The 18,855-nt window shown below is 51.0% G+C and overlaps 1 protein-coding gene across 3 annotated transcripts in view; it reads left to right on the forward strand.

The window, feature by feature from the left end:
• The first annotated feature begins 6,629 nt into the window (after positions 1-6,629).
• Positions 6,630-18,855, forward strand: part of CYTH4 (cytohesin 4) — a 32,067-nt gene continuing 19,841 nt past the window's right edge. Inside the window, exons 1-3 of one of the 3 annotated variants that reach the window (XM_081596392.1) lie at positions 6,630-6,718; positions 16,569-16,651; positions 18,554-18,618. In XM_081596392.1, coding sequence (XP_081452518.1) covers positions 6,700-6,718; positions 16,569-16,651; positions 18,554-18,618 — 167 coding nt within the window. In that variant the 5' untranslated portion in view covers positions 6,630-6,699. The remainder of the gene's footprint in view (positions 6,719-16,568; positions 16,652-18,553; positions 18,619-18,855) is intronic. The other 2 variants (XM_081596393.1, XM_081596394.1) reach the window with 2 other exon arrangements.

The raw sequence follows: 18,855 nt of genomic DNA on the forward strand, positions 1-18,855 counted from the left end.
CAAGTTCCCCGGTGAGTTGCGTTTTCCTAACACCCTGCTAGAACAAAGCTCTGTGTACTCTTGACGTAAGGACCACTGAGTGACATCATGCCTTCAACAGCAAAGAAGTGGTTTCCTTATTTCCTGTAATAACCACTTTGCTAAAGGCTTACCCCAGATCTCTGAAGCCCGGAATATGTCCTGACATCATTTCAGAGAGGAGGACAACGTCTCCCTTGCTGAGGTCTCAAGCATCTGAGCATATGTTGATTTTTTTTTAATTTTTATTTATTTTTGGCTATGCTAGGTCTTCATTGCTGCTCGAGGGGTTTCTCTAGCTGCAGCAAGCAGAGGCTACTCTCCAGTTGCAGTGTGTGGGCTTCTCATTGCGGTGAATTCTCTTGCTGCAGAGCACAGGCTCTAGAGTTCGGGCTCAGTAGATGTGGTGCACAGGCTTATTTCCCCCGTGGCATGTGGAATCTTTCCAGACCAGGGATTGCAGAAAAGGGGACTGGGGGATCCTCGAGGCCATGTGTAAACTGAACGTTTTATTAAAGCTCTATAATGAGACTTTGGGGAAAAAAATGAGACTGTGGTAGACCGAGGCTGACTTAAATTTACATACTGAAGTTTTGGGTTTCCATCTTTTGAAGACTGACAGAAACTTATTTTGGAGGGAAAGCCTCCAAAATAAGTAGAACTGATATCCCAGGGAGATGACCCAACCTCAACCAGAGTAACCCAAAAGTCAGAACCAAACTCCGGGCCGAATCCCTGCCTAATGGTGGTGACCGGGGGTGAGGTGGGGATGCGGCATCTCTGAGCCGGTTTCCTAGTCTACAGAGCAGGGAGCTGAGGGGCCTGGGGGACTCCTCTGGCCTCCCCCTCAGCTGCCCTCCACTCTGGTACATCCTCTCCTTCTTCCTGGGACCCTCTCCAGTCACAAACACCCTGGGTCCCTAGCCTGGCTCAAGTAAAGTCACTCCCTTCTTTCAAGAGCCCTCCTCCGCCCACCAGCAGACCCTACTCTCACTCCTTCTCTACAACAACCCTTCACTGCCTCCACTTCCTCAGCTCCCCTGCCTGCTGCCCTTGCCTAGCCACTTTCCACTCCAACCACCCAGCTGTAATGCAATGGACACTCAGGGACCTTCGACTCTGCCCCCTGACTCTGCTGGGGACACCCTCATCTCAGGGTCTCGGACCACATCCAGGTTTCCTTCTGTCTCTCCAGCTGCTCCTCTTCCATCCCCATGGTGACCTCTCCCTCCAAGGCCCCACAGGCCAACACATTGGTTCCTACTCACAGCCCCTCCCTGGCTGGGAGAGCCTACCAACTACCTAGATGCTGAAGACACCAGGGACTCTGTTTACCAGGATCCCGGGCATCTAGGTGTGAGCATGGGTCTGCACTGGCCACATGGGGTGAACAGAGCCCTGGTGGGCACAGTCAAGTAAATATGAGATGCCTGGAGCTGCTGCAGCCATCTAGTGACCACGAGGGAGGGAGGACCCAGGGATACATGGCCTCTGGTTTGTCTCAGATCTCAGCCCCATCCCACCCCACAATGCAGCCACTCAGGCCCACTGGAGACCTTCTGCTTCTTCCCTGTCCCCACTCTAGTGAGCTTGGGATGAGGGTGACACCTGGGTCACCTTCTGCATGTGGGTTATACACACAGTGCCCTTGATTTGTTCACGTGTGTGCTCCTGTGCCCAGCAGAAACTTCTGTCCCCAAACTACTGCAGCCCAAAATGAGAAATCAGAGAAAATGATGAAGGATTGGAAAGGGGAAGTGGGAGTCAGGGAACTGCTGAGTGGAGGGCAGAGGCCTGGGAAGAGGAAGAGGTGGGGGAGGCACAGATCTCAGGCAAAACCAGATCCAGGCCTGGATTCATCCCAAGTCCCACCCTCCATGTCACCTCAAGCCTCCAAGCCTTGGCTTGTGCTGTTTCTTCAACACCCTTCCTTCACCTTCTCTGAAGCACAGACTCCTGCTTGAACTTCCAGAGGATTCTTTCCTTCCTTGTACACATACCAAGACTCCAGACCAGCATCCCTGCTCTGTGAAGCCCTCACTGAGTGGTGTGGCAGTGATTGGTCCAGGGATGGGCACGTGACCTAGGCCTAGCCAATCAGTCATTCCCTGAGAATCTTTTTAGGTACGTCCTCTTTCTGAAGTCAAAGGTGACTTGATATGAACCTGGAGCTTTCTGCGGCCAGATTGGCTGCCCCATGGAGAAAACCTATGAGACAGAAACAGCTAAGACAGACAGAGAATGAGGGAAAGACAGAGAGAGAACAAGAATGTTTTGAATTTCTGGCCCAAAGCCAATCCCATCCCTGGCTCTCCAGGAACTGAGTCAGTATATTCCAGTTGAATCCAGACTGAGTTATGCTTACTTACAAACAAAAGATGCTTGAATTCTGCATTATCATCACTCTTTTTAATGACTCACACTGCCCCATCATCTGGGCACAAAATAATTTATTAAGCGTTTAGTCCCTGATTTGCATTTTGACTCATCCCCAATTCCCTGATTATCAGTGATACTGGGAGGAGCCTCTGTGAGCTCGCTCACCCATTTCCACATATGTGCAGTTATCTCACTAGAGCCAGTTTCTAGATGTGACCTTGAATATGAAAGTGTGCTTCACTGACCATACACCTACCCATCCAAGCCTTCCTTTGGCTGAGCCATGGACCCTCCCACAAGAGGGACAGTCTCTGTCCCTCTGTCCTACAGGCTCCAAGGAAGTCTTGTGGTCAAACCCAGATGAGGAGTGATAGTTCTGGTGGAAATCAGGCTTGTTTGGTGAGCCCATGGACTTCGAGAGCCCTGCTTGCTGCTCAGGTCTCACAGGGCAGACCCCTGGCAGCCCGCAAATGCAGGACTGCCCCACCCACCAGACCAATGCTATCTCCAGCTACGAGTCACGAGAAAAATGAGAAATCAGAGAAAATTGTGAAAGGGAGGGACTTCAGAGATGATTCATCCCAGATACTCACCCTACCCACAGCGTCCCACCCAGTCCAGCTAACTTAACCACATGCCCCATGAGGGCCAAAATTTTTGTCTGTCAAGCGCCAGTGCCAAAAACAGCACACAACACATAGCAAGTCTTCGATAAACACCAACTGAATGAGTGGACAAATGGATGGATGGGTGGGTGGCTGGGTGGGTGAATGGGTAGATGGATGGATGGATATATGGATGGATGGATGGATGGATGGATGGATGGGTGGGTGAATGGGTGCATAGATGGGTGGATGGATGGATGGGTGGGTGGCTGGATGCATGGGTGGTTGCATGGTGCATCAGTGAGAGGATGGAACACTCTATCTGTGCAACATAAAGGATTTCAAGGGCAGGTTTTGCCCCTTCCTCAGTCTAAGTGCCCTCCCTCTTCAGGTCTCAGTTACCTTATATGTAAAATGAGGTCATTGTATTAAACTACCTCTAAGCTCCTTCCAGGTCTCTTTCCCTGAGCCAACTGTGTTCAGATGAGGAATTTTGAGTGTTGTGGCAAACAAAAGGTGTTATCCACATAGTTTTGCTACAATTCGATTCAAGTGCTTTTTGTCTCTCCCCTAAGGTGTGGAGAGGCTGCTGAATTTCTTTCTAAATGTTCAAAATGATGCTTGCATAAATTCAGAGTGGCGATGAAGTCAGCACAGGGTTTGAATCTGCGTTTTGCCTCTTCCTGGTTGTGTGATCTTGGGCAACTGGCTTAACCTCTCTGAACTCAGTTTCCCCCTGTATAAAACAGGAATTGTAACACACATCACTGAGTTGTAAAAAGGATTAAATGAGATGATATGCACTTGGCACATCACCTGACAGGTAGTGAGCCCTCCAGAAATGGTTGTGGTGGTTGTTTGGGGATTGTTGTGTATTGTCCCGTAACCAGCTATGAACCTCCACCTAGTGTACATGAAGGAAACAGAGACTTCTGACAGCAGGTCAGAAAGAACTTCAGGAACAGCCTTTTAAGGGGAGCCCTTCTCATCGTCACTCTTCTTCCTAATCTCAAATTCAAGCATAACAGCTAGAGATCATGCAGCCACTTTGGACCATGAGGAAACCTTGAGGACAGAAGCAGTAAGTTAGAAGGAGCCTGCATCACTGATTACCAGGCTTCCATGAGGTAGTCCTGTATCACCTACCTTGGGCTTCTTTCTCGTAAGAGATAAATATACCTCTAGTTTCTTTAAAACATTGTTATTTGGGTTTCTGTTTCATGTAAACAAACTTAGTCTTATCTGTCCCCATTTTGCAGATGACTAAAAACAAGGCTCAAAACAAGGGAGAAGTTCACACAACCAGCAGATGTTGAGTCAGGATTTGAATCCGGGTCTCCATAGCTGCCCTACTGTTGACTCTATCAAACCCTTTGCCACTCATAGTAAGAGTACCTGAGATGCAAGAGACGTGAGTTCAATTCCTGTGTCAGGAAGATCCCCTGGAGTAGGAAATGGCACCCCACTCCAGTATGATTCCACATATAAGTGATTGCATATGACATTAGTCTTTCTCTGACTTACTTCACTTAGTATGATAATCTCTAGGTCCATCCATGTTGCTATAACTGGCATTATTTCATTTTTTGAATGGCTGAGTAATATTCCTCTGTGTGTGTGTGTGTGTGTGTGGGTATCACATCTTCTTTATCCATTCATCTGTTGATGGACACTTGGGTTGTTTCGATGGCTTAACTGCTGTAATAATACAAGCAGGTCTTTTAAAGGATAATGTTTTCAGACCCACTGTTAACACTTTTCTGCATGGAGAATGGTACCTTTCTCCCCATTTCTCTTTTTGAACTGACCCAGGAAATTTTTTTTGTGCCTGAGGCCCAGATTTGTTGAGAAAGATCTAGTTTACCATGAATATAAATTCAGTAAGTTTCCTAGGAGACAATCTTGAGTTAGGCAAGAACCAGTGGGCAAGAAGTGGTGGCATGGGGGCAGGTTTGAAGAGCTCTGAGAGTTCTAGACCAGCAGCGAATAGGCCCAGCCACTGGTCCTGAGCTGGCCACTCACTCAAATTCCAACTTGGTTAAGCATCTCCCAGAAAGGAGCCCCAGTTTTCTCTTTTCTGCATGTCTCCATCCTCAGCAGGCCACCCAGGGTAGCTCGGCCACAAGGTTTCTTAAAACCTTGCCTCACAAATCATGTAACATCATTTTTGCCACATTCTATTTGTCGAAGAAAAACATAGCCCAGCCTAGATTCAAGGGGAAGAGAAACAGACACCACCTCTTGATGGGAAGAATGGCAGTGTCACAATGCAAAGGGGTGTGGAGACAGCAAGTGGTGGAAATCTTTGCCAGCTTTTGCGTCAACCAGGCCATCTCACCTGTGTGCCCTTCACTCATTCATTCATCCATCCATCCATTCATTCATTGTATACATGACCACCCACTAGGTTCCCAGCATTTCCCAGACATGGAATACAAAGGTGACCTTGTCTTCATGGGGCCTCAAGACTGATGGGGAAACAGATGAGCAAGCCAACATGTGCCACAAAGTTACAAGGAATGAGTGTTTACAGATCTTTATTTACACCATACTTTTTTCTGATAAAAGATTGAATCAGCCTGCCCAAAAAGGCACAAGCAATAAAATTATGCATTTTAATCCCCAAAGAAAACTGAAACCAAAAGGAGAAAGAAGATAGTGTTTACTGAATAGCCAAGCATCTCACATATATTCTCTCCCTCCATCTTTTTTCACTAGCTTGAGGAGAGGATTATTATACCCCTTTTATAGTTAAGTAAACTGAGGCTCACGGCAGATAAATGACTCACTCAAGTTCACACAGGTCCCGAATGGCAGGGCTGAGTCTCACTGCTGAGTCTGGCCTCAAAGTCTGTGGGCGACAACAGAGCAGCTGTAAAAGAGCTTCAGATTTGATGGAGCTTCCTAGCAGCCTGGGGAAAAAGGGAAACTGAACATATTGCCCAGTGGATAACTAGATGAGAAAAAACTAGGTATTTCATTGAGGAGAAGAAAAGCCCTTCTTAGCATTGAATTAATTTTTCTTTGCTCAAGGGAGAGTTGGTGAAAGAGAGTTTATGGGGTGGAATTGATGGGGCTCAGCTTGGACCATCTCTGTTGGATGATCCTTTAAAAAAATTATGTATGTATTTGGCTGTGCTAGGTCTTAGTTGCTGCTCACAGGATCTTCGTTCTTCATTGCGGCATGCAGAATCTTTAGTTGCAGCATGTGGGATCTAGTTCCCTGGCCAGGGATTGAACCTGGGCCCCCTGCACTGAGACTGTGGAATCTTAGCCACTGGACCATGAGGGAAGTCCCCTGAATGGCCCCTAAGTTTATAGGCAGAGAGGTTCTGTCCTCCAGTAATCATCTTCGTCTGTGCGTGTGTGTGTTTCTCTGTGTCACTGTCTTTCTCTTTTTACCCACCCCCTCATCCCTCTTTCTGTCTCCTTTGCTTCTATTCCTCCCTTGCCTACACTCGAAATGCAAAGAGTCCCCACCACTCAAACTCTGCTGGTTTTAGGAAGTGCTGCTACGTCAAGAGCCTGCGCACCAGACCCCAGCAGGACAGGACTTCCTCCCCACGCTCTGCTGGGCGGGGCGAACGGGAAGGGCCCTGGTGTGTCTGAGGTGACACATCCCTGCCTGAGCAGCTTGAGTGGCAGCGGGCTCAGCAGGCCGCGGGAGCACAGGCCACCCTCCCCCGGGGGCTTCAGAATGGACTTGTGCCACCCAGGTAAGCACCTGGACTGACCTGTCTGGGCCTCACTTTCCTATTCTGTAGAATGGGGGTAATAGTGCCTGCCTCACAGGAAGCAGCATGTATAAATAGATATGACACAGGTGGGACATGCAGAAGCAGGTGACAGACGTTTATGAGCTAGGCGCCAAGTTGTGTTGCAGGTGCTGGGAGTTCAGCAAATCAAGCAAGCATGGCCCCTGCCCTGATGAGCTTACACTCCAGAGAAGGAGACAGACAGTAAATATATGAAATGTGCTATCAGGTGGTGACAAGCAGGATGAAGAACAAAAAAGTGAGATAAGGAAGATGGGAGAAGGTGGCCAAGAAGGCCTCAAGAGGAGGCACTGTTTGGGCAGAGACTTGTAGCAGAGAAGGGAGTGATCCATGTGGGTTTCTGGGGAAAGAACATTCCAGGCAAAGGAATCGTCAATGCAAAGGCCCTGAGGTGGGACTGAGAAAGGTGGTTTGTGTTGAAGATGATGATATTGGTGAGGATGATAACAGTCTGGGTGACATAATAACCCTGCAGCCCGTTTGGCCTCTGGTGGGTGATGGTGACCTTTGGGGAAGCTGAGGACACCAGCTTTGCCAGTGGAGGGACCGGCAGGGGATGAGCAGCAAGGGCTGAGGCTGAGAGCCTGCCTGGTAAGCAGGCAAGGAGGCTGGGCAGCTGGTATGAGAGCAGGACCAGGCTGTGTTGTGTTGTGTTTCTGTGATGCAGAAAGGACTGGGACTAAGCCTCTGTGCCCTGCATCTCACAATGTTCCAGCATGGCCTGGAACTCCAGAAGACGTAGGCTGCCTGGAGCTGTCCAGTCCCCCAGGTCCAGATGACATGAACCCTGTTAGCAACAGAACCCTTTCTTCAAACAAAACCTAAGACAGAGCATTCTGACCCCGCCCACTGGGCCTCCCCTTGCCCCAAGGGTTCTGGGGAGCACAGTTAGAGAACCATTGATCTGTTTCAACAGCCCTCATTTACTTGTGTGCTCAGTCGCTAAGTCGTGTCTGACTCTCTTGTGACCCCGTGGACTGTAGCCCGCCAGCCTCCTCTCTGTCCATGGAATTTTCCTAGGCAAGAATACTGGAGTGGGCTGCCATTTCCTCCTCCAGGGGACCTTCCCAACCCAGGGATTGAACCCATGTCTCCTGAGTCTCCTGCATTGGCAGGCGAGTTCTTTACCCCTGAGCCACCTGGGAAGCCCTCATTTACAAATATAACAAAAGGAGGGACACAGTCTTGCTGAGGCAGGACGACTCCACGCCTCCTGGCTGCCTGTTCAGCACTCTCACCACAACCCCTGTGCTTCTCCTGGGGGCTTTTGGGGCCAGGTGGCTCATGGACTGTATGTCCTCAGTGAACACATCTTAGTGGCAGCTAGGGGGGCAAGAGGAGCCCCAGGAGGAGCAGTGCCAGGCTCAAGGTCACTCAGCAGATGCGAGGGTGACAGGAGACAGTGAAGTAATTCCCGCCCCCCAACTATCTGTCTTTGCACCATTATTCTTGAGGTCTTCGGATACAAAAATTTTTAGGATGGTTTGTCCCCTTCATGCAAGGAGGTTGTCCTCAGGAGATTGAGCTCACAGAGGTGAACTGGAGGACAGGATGGAATTGCCCAAAGTCAGGCAGCCAATGAGTGGCAGAATAGGGACAAGATCTGAGAGGAGCGAGAGCCCCAGTTTAGCCTGGGCTGTGGGGGAGGGGCAGGAGGTGCGGGGCCTCCCAGGGAGGCCCAGAGGTGAGTCTCTGCTTTGCTTCAGGCTGGTCCTGGGAGGACAGGGATCCAGCAGAGTCACTGCAAGCAGTCTCTTGGGATATCTGAGGATTCGATAGATCAGTTCATCTATTCATTCATTCATACAATAAGCAGCCCTCTGGTGTGCAGGTCCTGGGCTGTGCGATGCTGGAGACAGCAATGACCGGGCCACAAGCCTAGCCCTGAGGGAGTTGCTGGTCTGGGATGTGGGGGAGGGGAAGAAAAATCCTGCAGGACAGTGACCCAGGGAAGATGTGCAGAGGGGCACAGACCTGCAGCCTGGGAGGGAAACACTTTCCACCCAGGGCAAGGGAGATCTGGGAGGACTTCCTGGAGGAAATGAAGGGAAGGAAGGTCATTTCTCTGCTACCCAGACTGGGTCTTTATTGGAGCTCCTACGCAGCCTGGTGACTTTCCCTCTCCGAGCTCAGGTTTGTCATCTCTAAGTGGGCACCGTCATCCCAGCCTCACCTAGGGAAGCAACCTAGTTCAGATCCCACCTCTGCACCAACCTGTCAGCGGTCACGATGGGCCTCTTTCTTCTGTGGGTTTCAGTTTCCTCATTCGTACAATGAACAGGATGGTGGCAAAGGGGCTGCCTCCCCACCTCCAGCTGTGGGTGTCTGATACCCGCAGGTCCCCTCCCCCTGGTCTGCTGAAACGCTGAGCCGTCCGGGCAACAAAGCCCCAGTGTGACCAAAGGCAGCCGTGGGGCTGGTGCAGCAAGGCTGAAGGTTAAAAATAGAGGCAGCTGGGCTGGGGGAGGAAGCCACACGATGCAATGGGCCCACAGGGTCTCGGGGGCTGGGGCGAGTGTAGCTCTGCTGGCCGCCCTCCACCCCAGATCCCCTTGCTGGATTCTGAGGAGCCTTTGCCTTCAAGGCCCCCGGATTGCACCCCCTCCTGCCCTAGAAAGGGGAAGCGGGTCCAGCTGTCCTGGAAGTGGGGCTATGAGCAGATTTCTAAAAATATGCTGGGAAAGAGGAAGGACAAAGGGGAAGTAGAGAGGAGCTGGGGAGCTGGCTGGGGTGGCACCTGGGCACACTCAGCCGGCCTGGGCCTGGGACGCGAGAGGCAGAGGCGGGGTGGGGGTGTTGGGGACAGCCCAGCTTAGTGAGAGGGAGTCGTTGGCAAGGACGCCTTCCAGAGGTGTGGATTTACAGCCCAGTGAGGAGTAAACAGATCTCGTGGCAGCGGCAGTTGTTACTAATATTTCAATATTCTTGTGTTTTCTGTCGTTATTATCACTATTTTTATTATTATTAAAAATCCATCTCCCACGAGCCGCACCAGTGCCTGAAACTTCATCATCACCTGAATTGGAATCAGCAGTGACCCCTCTCAGGCTGTGCCTTTGTCACCCTCTCTGAACCTCAGTGTCCTCAGCTCTGAAATGGGGAGAAATCCCCCATTTTAAGCAAATAAGTGAAGGGTCGGAAGGCCTCTGTCCACCACGTGAGGAGAGCAGCAGGTTCAGGGTGGTCAGCACTGTTTCGGGATTGGAGGGAAGTTAGATGTACTTGGCCAGCCACCAGTTGTTGGGGGTCAGGACCTGACAGAAGGGGACAGTGGCCTGAGAGTGTTCAGGAACACATCTATCAAACCATGAAAGGAGCTACATGAATAAAAAGGCAGGACTTCCTGGCGGTCCAGTGAAGACTCTGCACTCCCAAAGCAGGGAGCACGGGTTCGATCCTTGGTTGGGGAACTGAGATCCCGCATGCCATGTGGCCAAAAAGTTTAAATCACTAAAATAAAATTGAGCCTTAAAAGAAATTTTTTTAAAATAAATAACCTCTCACTACTCCCGTGTCATTCTACTCTCCCAGATGGAAAAAAATAGCACTTTCCCCAGCTCTGTGATGTTGGCCTCGTTTTATTTTTTTACCTAAAAAGAGAAGGGGGCTCAGACTGTGGACATCACCCTGCACCTGGTCTTCATCCTCCTTGGTAGTCAGCAGTTCTGGGTCAGAAGACCCACACTTAGCGTCTTGCAGGGGGCTTGACGATCTGCACAGAGATGTCTGGCTGCAGAAGATGGGTGTCAAGATGGGTATCAAAGCTGTGTCCTCAGAGCCCCAGATGGGCTGGGGTGTGAGCCACAACTCTGTCACCTTCCAGCTGTGTCCCTTTGGGCAGGTCACTTAACCTCTCTGAGCCCCCGGTGCCTCATCTATAGAATGAGATTTAGAAATACCCGACTCCAGTGTGGGGGTCAGGATCAAACAAGATAGTGGATGGCAAGAGCCTGGAGTGCCCAGGGCCTGCAACACAGCAGGTGCTCAACCAGCATGTCTTTCCTTTGCCAGCAGCTTGGCTTGTTTGTGGAGCAAGATCCCAGATTTTCTGCGGGGATAGAGGGGGTTGGTGGTGCACAGATGGAACACCGGAGGGCCCCAGAGGAGATGAAGAGAATGAGTAGGAGCTGTTAGGCAGGGAGGAGAAGGAAGGGCATTCTTGACTCAAGGAACAGACTGTGCAAAGGCTTGTGGAGGGAAAGAGCAGGCAGGAGGCCCTCAGGCCAAGGGCAGGGGTGAGTGCAGTGTGAGATGAGCGTTGGCCAGGTAAGACTTGGGGTCTTTTTTTTAATATTGATTTATTTGGCTATGCCAGGTATTAGTTGCTTCATGAGGGATGTTTAGCTGCCGCATGCAAACTCTTAGTTGCAGCATGTGGGATCTAGTTCCCTGACCAGGGATCAAACCTGGGCCCCCTGCATTGGGAGTGTGGAGTCTTAGCCACTGGACAATGGGGTGTCATGGGAGACTAGATGGGAGGGACAGAGTGGAGGCAGGGAGGCTTCAGGAGGCTCTAAGTTATCTGGAGAGAGGAGCCCAGGGTCTGGGTGAGGGTGGAGGCTATGGAAACAGAAAGAAGATAGACAAGGCTTGGTGATGAAGGAGACACGAGGGTGAGAGTGGGGTGTGTGTCAAGGTGCCTCCTGGGGTTCTGGCCAGGGTATCTGAGGGGCCATTCCCACAGCTTGAGAAGGTCAGGAAGAAGGCCAGGTTGAGGAGACATTCTAGGAGTTCTGCTTTAGTTGCAGTGACAAACAAGCTGATGGTCAGGACACAAGAAGGGTGGAAGAGTCTGAAGCTCAGGGCAAGGAGCTGGAGCTGAGGATATGGGTGTGATTCCTTGGCCCCAGAGGAGAGGGGGTGATAATGAGACCCCACAGGAAGAGAGGAGATGTCAGCCTGGGACCCAGCCATGGGATCCCCATGGCTCATCCTTGACCTTGGGGAGCATCCACAGAAACATGGAATTCCTACCTGGCTTCTATCCAACAAGCAGCCAGTCAGTAGTTTACTTGGCCTCCACCAGCAGGTGTACTCTGGGCGAGAAACGGGCCTTCAGGACAAAAGCCCCTGCCAACAGGAGAAGAATGAAAAGCAAACAAACAAACATAAAAGTTTGATCTTTCACTCCAAAGTCAACTAGAAGTGATTGGGTTTTTCCAGTGTGGAACTCAGCCTCTCTCCACACTTGACAGAGGAGTTCCAGGTCCCAGTCTCTAGCACTGCCTCTCCTGCTATGGCCCCGCTCCAGTCTCCATGAAGATGGCCCCTCCCTCTGTCCATCCCTGCATGTTTCCAAAGGCATGCAGAATCTACCTCTCCTGGGATGGACGCTTAGGTGTGGGAAAACTAGGGTTCTGTGCCAGCACTGCCACTTCCTGGCTGTGTGACCCAGAGCAAGTCACTTCACCTCTCTGAGTCTCAGTATCTTACACTGAGAAAGGTCCATTTAGAGATTAATGAGACACTTGCTTTGTTCCTTGGTTTAAGTGCTACCTCCCCTCACCTCCACCCCACTCCCACTTGGAAACCAGGATCTCTAGACCTCACAGTTGCAAGGAGATAAAGGAAAACTCCCAAGTGGGTTACTAGAAGGATGGTACCACTCCTGGTTCCTGAGTCCCAGTAGATTACCTCTTGGGAACAAAGCACCATCTAATGGTCATTGATTTAGGATGTGTAGTACATCTTCAGAGAAGGCAATGGCACCCCACTCCAGTACTCTTGCCTGGAAAATCCCATGGATGGAGGAGCCTGGTAGGCTGCAGTCCATGGGGTCATGAAGAGTCGGACACGACTAAGCGACTTCTCTTTCACTTTTCACTTTTATGCATTGGAGAAGGAAATGGCAACACACTCCAGTGTTCTTGCCTGGAGAATCCCAGGGACAGGGGAGCCTGGTGGGCTGCCGTCTATGGGGTCGCACAGAGTCGGACACGACTGAAGCGACTTAGGAGCAGCAGCATCAGCAGTACATCTTCAAGGATCGTGCCCCATCCAAGTGGTTTAAAACCCCCAACTGACAGCTTAGCTGCATCTTCAACAGGCTGCTCTATCGCTCCATCAGGCCAGCATCTTCCAGTGGTGAAATGTGTGAGAGGACCATTGGGTAAGGGGCTAGGCGCATGATCCTCTCACACCTCCTTCAGTGTAAACAGGGCTCCTTGGTTCAGTGGGATGTTTTGCAGTATTCTGGGTCAGCAGATAGAGCCTTTGGATAGTGGTACTGGCCCAGGCTCTGTGGGCAGGAAAAGCCACCATAAGCAGAACGAGGGATCCAGTGTAATAGATTTGCTGCCAAGTTGCTGGCTGGTCTTGTCGAAAAACAATGGGTCTCTGTTGCTGGCAGGTCTGATATGGAATAGTGGCAGTAGCTTGGGGACCCTGGATGAGTGGGTTCACACAGAGCCTCCAAAGAGGCCACATGGCTGCTCCATTCACGTACCATGGTACCAGCACTGGGCTAGCCAGGCGGAGACTGGCTGATGTCAACTGGTTGAGTCATTCTCTCTGCCTGGTGATTTAGTGACTCTCCTGTGGTGGCTGTTTCCTGGGGAACATCAGTGTGTTTACAAAAATCTTCACACTCTGCCCACTGCCATAGGGCCACCCACTTGCCTCTTCCCCAGGCCTTTTTGTTCTCAGTCTTCCTTCTTTCTGAACAGTCAAGGCACCTTCTTCTACTCATGCTGCTGCTGCTGCTAAGTCACTTCAGTCGTGTCCGACTCTGTGCGACCCCATAGACGGCAGCCCACCATGCTCCCCTTCCCTGGGATTTTCCAGGCAAGAACACCGGAGTGGGTTGCCATTGCCTTCTCCAGTACATGAAAGTGAAAAGTGAAAGTGAAGTCGCTTAGTCGTGTCCGACTCTTAGCCACCCCATGGACTGCAGCTTACCAGGCTCCTCTGTCCATGGGATTTTCCAGGCAAGAGTTCTGGAGTGGGTTGCCATTGCCTTCTCCGCTTCTACTCATGAATGCATGTATATTCTCACTTCACACTGCTTCTCTTTCCACATGAAATAAATGTCTTGCCCAAAGCTCTGCTTACTGGAAGGACTTCTCACCATTGTCTTTCTGGAACACCTTGAGCAGGGTTGTAGTTCAATAGCTGTTTAGTTTTACTTGTAATCAAACCCGGAGCCATCCATCCCAGACCTAAGTGCAGCATTTTTCTTCTTTGTCATAAGGTCACAAGGGACCCATCCATGAAGACATAGTATGAGCTGAGGGACCTGGTACAACAGCAGTGGATGACATGGGGGTCTGGGTCATCTGTCCCTGGGGCTTACTAGATCCTTCTGTCTCTAAGGATTGCTGTTGGGCTCACTTGACTTTATCACTTAGTGGATCAGACAGACCCATCTTGGCTGCTTGATGAGGGGATCATTACCATATATACTTGCTACAATGTTGCAGAAGCCTTCCTTCTGGAGCTTGGCCTCTCTTTCAGTCAATAGGGCTTGGGTCTAAACATTGGCTTGGTCCGGAAACCAGGCAAGGGCCCTTGACTTTTTATATAGTGACTGCCCAATGGGAGTAGTGTATCCTTGGGTGAGGCAGCTCCATTTGGGCTGAGGTAAGTTCTGAGGAGGGACTCAGCTGTGAGTCCTCAGCAGGTTACACACACCCACACCCAGCCACTGAAGGAGTGGGTGCCTTGGTCCTGCAAGGGAGAACTGGGAGGCACAACGTGACATCCATTATACGTGTGTTGTACCCTTACCATATGTCACGTACTCACAGAGAGTTTGGCAAAAGTCAGCATTTTTAATCCTGACAACCACCCTCTAGGTTATGGTTCATGTTTCAGAGACAAGGACACTGTATTAGTTGTTTCATGTTTGGCTGATGTAACAAAAAGGCTCAGAATAACACTGACTGAGACATCCTCAAAACTTATCTCTCTCATTGAAAAGTCCAAGGGGTAGCTGGTGGAAGTGAACATGATGACTCTTCTCTGTATGGATGCCTGGAGCCCAGATTCCTTCTAGCCCGATGCCTTGCCATCTCAATACCCAGCTGACATCTCAAAGTCCAAGATAGATCCTCAGTTGACAGAAGGGGGATGTAGGGAAAGGGACCCCTTGATATTCTCTTTGCTTTTATTTGGAAGAGATCATGTCTGTACTTGCAAAACCTTTAAGAAATGTGATCAGGCACTTCCCAAAGTGAAGCCTTGAGAGTCGAGAGGATTTGGATGAGCAGACAAGAAGAGGCATCATAGGGTGGAGGAGCTATAGAGGCCAAAGTGGGGAAGTAAGACTGTTAGACCATTTGGGGGCAGGCTGCACTGGCAGGCTCTTGTTGAGAATGGTGGGGAACAAGGCTGGCTGGAGAGGCCAGGGAGACTGTGGAGGCCCCAGGACCAGGACTTTCTCCTCTAAGGAATCAAGATTCCATGGAGATTTTGATCAGGAGAGTGCTATGGGACAGAAAGACAGCAGGGTGAATAGAGGTGGGTCAGCTGATCCAGGTAGGGAAATGGTCATAGCACCTTACACAGGACACTGGCACACCTGGGTCTCCTTTCATTCATTTCCAGATGAATTGTAGTCATCCCAACCCAAGTCCCACCCTGGCAGCAACTTGCCCTTTTGGGACCCTGGCCAGCCCACCTCATCTCTCTGAGCTTGAGTGAAATGTCCCCCCAAATCCAGTTTCCTCATCTTCACAGTAAGGATATCAGGACCCTCCTAATAAAGACTCATTACCTAGCCTCCCTTGAAGGTAGCTGTGGCCATGTGACAACAGCTGGCCAATGGGATGTCAGGGAAAATGATTGCCACTTCCTGGTCACACAAATATATAAATAGATGAGAGATACATAATCTGATGAAGAAATAAAGTTACAATGAAAGATGAGTGCCTCTGGCAAGTATGGCACTGAGTACTTGCTATGCCAGGCTCTTTCTAGGAGCTGTGTGTGTGTGTGTGTGTGTGCTCAGTCTTGTCCAATGTTTTGCAGCCCTATGGACTGTAGCCCACCAGATTCCTCTGCCTGTGGAATGTTCCAGGCAGGACTGGAGTGGGTGTCATTTCCTCCTCCAAGGGATCTTCCCAACCAGGGAATCAAAACCTCATCTCTTGGGCCTCCTGCATTGGCCGGTGGATTCTTTTCTTTTTTTTAATGTATTTATTTTTTGGCTCTGCTGAGTCTTTGCTGCTGCGCAGGCTTTTCACTAGTTGTGGCGAGTAGGGGCTACTCTCTAGTTGTGGTGCTCAGGCTCCTCATTGCGGTGACTTCTCTTGTTGTGGAGCATGGGCTCTAGGGCACAGGCTCCATGGTTGTGACGCACAGACCTAGTTGTTCCGTGGCATGTGAGATCTTCCCGGATCAAGGATTGAACCCGTGTCTCCTGCAGTGGCAAGTGGACTCTTTGCCACTAGTGCCACCTAGGAAATCCCATGCTAGGTGCCGAGGATACAGCAATGAGCAAAATCATTGCAGTGCCTGTTCTCATGGGGTAGAGTGGAATGAGTAGAACACAAATGATGCAAGTAAACAGATGGCTGAGTGAGTCTGTACCCAGAGGAGCGAAAGAAACATAAAGCTGGTAGAAGGCGAGGGTGGGGTAAGAACTGTTTCAGACAGAGCAGTCAGGGAAGGCCTCGTGGAGGAGGTGGCATCTCAGCCAAGGCCTGAGTGAAGAGGGCAAGCAAGTCATGGGTTTCTGGAGGGAAGAGAGCCCTGGGGAAATGAGAGATAGCTGGCTGGCTAGGGATGGAGCTGAGAGATGGAGGGGAGGGCTGAGAACGAGCCAGGGGACCACCAGTTCTTCTCTCTCCAGATCCAGGGGAGCTGACCAGTGGGGAGGTGGAGGAGCTGCAGCAGATCAAATGGCACCGGAAGCAGCTTCTGGAGGACATCCAGGTGTGCTCACACTCAGCTCACAATACACATGCTTTTGTCCACACGTGTGTTCATGCCCTCTAACCACATCCACACGTGAGCAAACACTCTTACTTGCTCCTGACCCAGCCAGGACCAAGAGGAGGCCTAGATTCCAGCCCACTTGGAGTCTTGGCCTTGGCCCTTAGGAGTGGGAAGGACAGAATTCCCAAGAGGACTCCCCACTCCTGGCTCAGCTTTCAGGGCCCAGAGATAGCCAGGAGAGCAGGGCAGGGAAAGGGAGCAATCGATTAAGTACCTACTATGTGCAGGGCCCCACCTGCATGGCCTCCATCTCGTCTCATCCCCACCCTGGGCCTCAGCTTCCACCCTCCTAACATGTAGACCATTTAGTCAAGATAACGCCAATATCTGCCTAGCACTATGTCACCTCATCAGCTCTCAGACGTTAGCTCATCTGATTCCCAGAAACCTTCTGAGACAGGCCCTACTTCTGCTCCTGCCACCCAGCTCGGTCCTGCCCCTGGGCCTTTGCACTCACAGTTCCCTCTGCCTAAGACTCTCCAAGCCCTCCTTAGAGCTCCTCCTTCTCCTAGTTCATTCTTGGCTCAAATGTCTCTCCTCTTAGGGGCTGCCCTGTCCACCCTGGCTGTAGTTGCTGGAACCCCACCCTCCACCCCACCACGCATATACCTAGGATTCCAGAGAAAGACAAAGGCACAGGATCATTCCCTCAGCAAGTACCTACCACCTGACAGATTCTTTCTAGACCACTGCTCTGACCATGTTCTGTGTGGTCATTTCAACTGTCCCAAGATCCCAACCCCACTGGACCATGAGCTCCATGTAAGGGGAGCCTGGGTCTGTTTCCCACCACTACATCCCCAGCCCAATGGTCAGAGCATAGTAGGTGTTCAATTAATAATTTTGCATGAACCCACCCCCCATTTTATTTGTGGAGAATTCACTCAGTGACTGGGCCAAGATCACATGGACAGGAGCTGACTGGGCTTAGAAGCTCTAGGTTTCACGCTGCCCCTAGGTCCCAGGACAAACCCCTAGGAACCACCCTCCGTTCCAAGGTGTTAGGGGAGGAGAGGGAGGGCTGGGGTGACTTCAGGGGCTCTTGCCAGGTTTTCATGCTGCTGCCCTGCAGAGGGATACTGGACAAGCCACCACCCCTCCCCATCTACCCAGTGGTGGTTGTTGGCAGAGTTAGGGGGTCTCCTGGAGACATGTTGGACACATGATCTCATCTCTCTGGGCCTCAGTGTCCTCTTCCGTAAATTCCGCTGGAGTTGCAAAGTCCCTGAGAAGAGAGCCTCGGCTGTCTTGTACCGTGGTGCACCCAGAGAATCTGGCTTGTAGTGGCCACAGAGTCTGGCGGGGGAGGGTAAATGGATGGAGGGAGGGAAACCAGAGAGGAGTTGGGCCCTCATCACAGGGCAGGAATTTGTCCTTCCTGACGTGGAGGTAGTAGGGAGCCATGGACAGAGTTTGAGCAGAAGAAGGGCCGGCACCAAGCTGTGCTTCAGAAAGATGGCAGCTGGGTGGAGGAGGGCTTTGGGGAAGGTTTGACTCAGGGCAGGACACATTATAGCAGCAGAGGCAAGAGATGGGAAGACTGGAAATAGAGTGTGGACTGGGGGACTCCCTCACCCTGAGACAGGAGCCCTGGGAGAACCAGACATAAACAGAGGCAGTAAGCTTGGCTTGGGATTTTGAAGATAAGAGACATCTGGAAAAGGGATCTTCCTGGGGAGGGACCCTTAGTGACAGCTCAAGACAGAGGTCTGGGAGTCATGCCCAGGGTGGGAGTGGTTGTGTTGGGGGGGGTTGTGACAGAGAAGGCTGTGAAGCCCATTCTGTCCTGGCCTCCACCCCCTGACTCTCCCTCCTCATAATGCCCTCACCACTCCACAGAAGCTGAAGGACGAGATCGCAGATGTGTTTGCCCAAATTGACTGCTTCGAGACAGCAGAGGAGAGGTGAGGGGCCGGCTGGGGACCCAGGGAAGCTGCCACAGTGGTTTCTCGAGGATGTCCCATGTCATGAGTGAGAGTGAATGAGCCCAGGCCCTGGTGAAATTGAGGATCAGACTCACAAAGGGGAGGCTTCGGGGTGAAATAGGAACATGGCAGCTCTGACAGTCCATCCTCCGCTCTGGTGTGGTCCTTGCTTCCAGACTGATCCCTCTCTTCAGTATCAACCCCCGTTCTCCTGCC

The sequence above is a fragment of the Giraffa tippelskirchi genome, chromosome 4 (assembly GCF_054371585.1).
Source record: "Giraffa tippelskirchi isolate mGirTip1 chromosome 4, T2T-mGirTip1v1.2.pri, whole genome shotgun sequence".
NCBI lineage: Eukaryota > Metazoa > Chordata > Mammalia > Artiodactyla > Giraffidae > Giraffa > Giraffa tippelskirchi.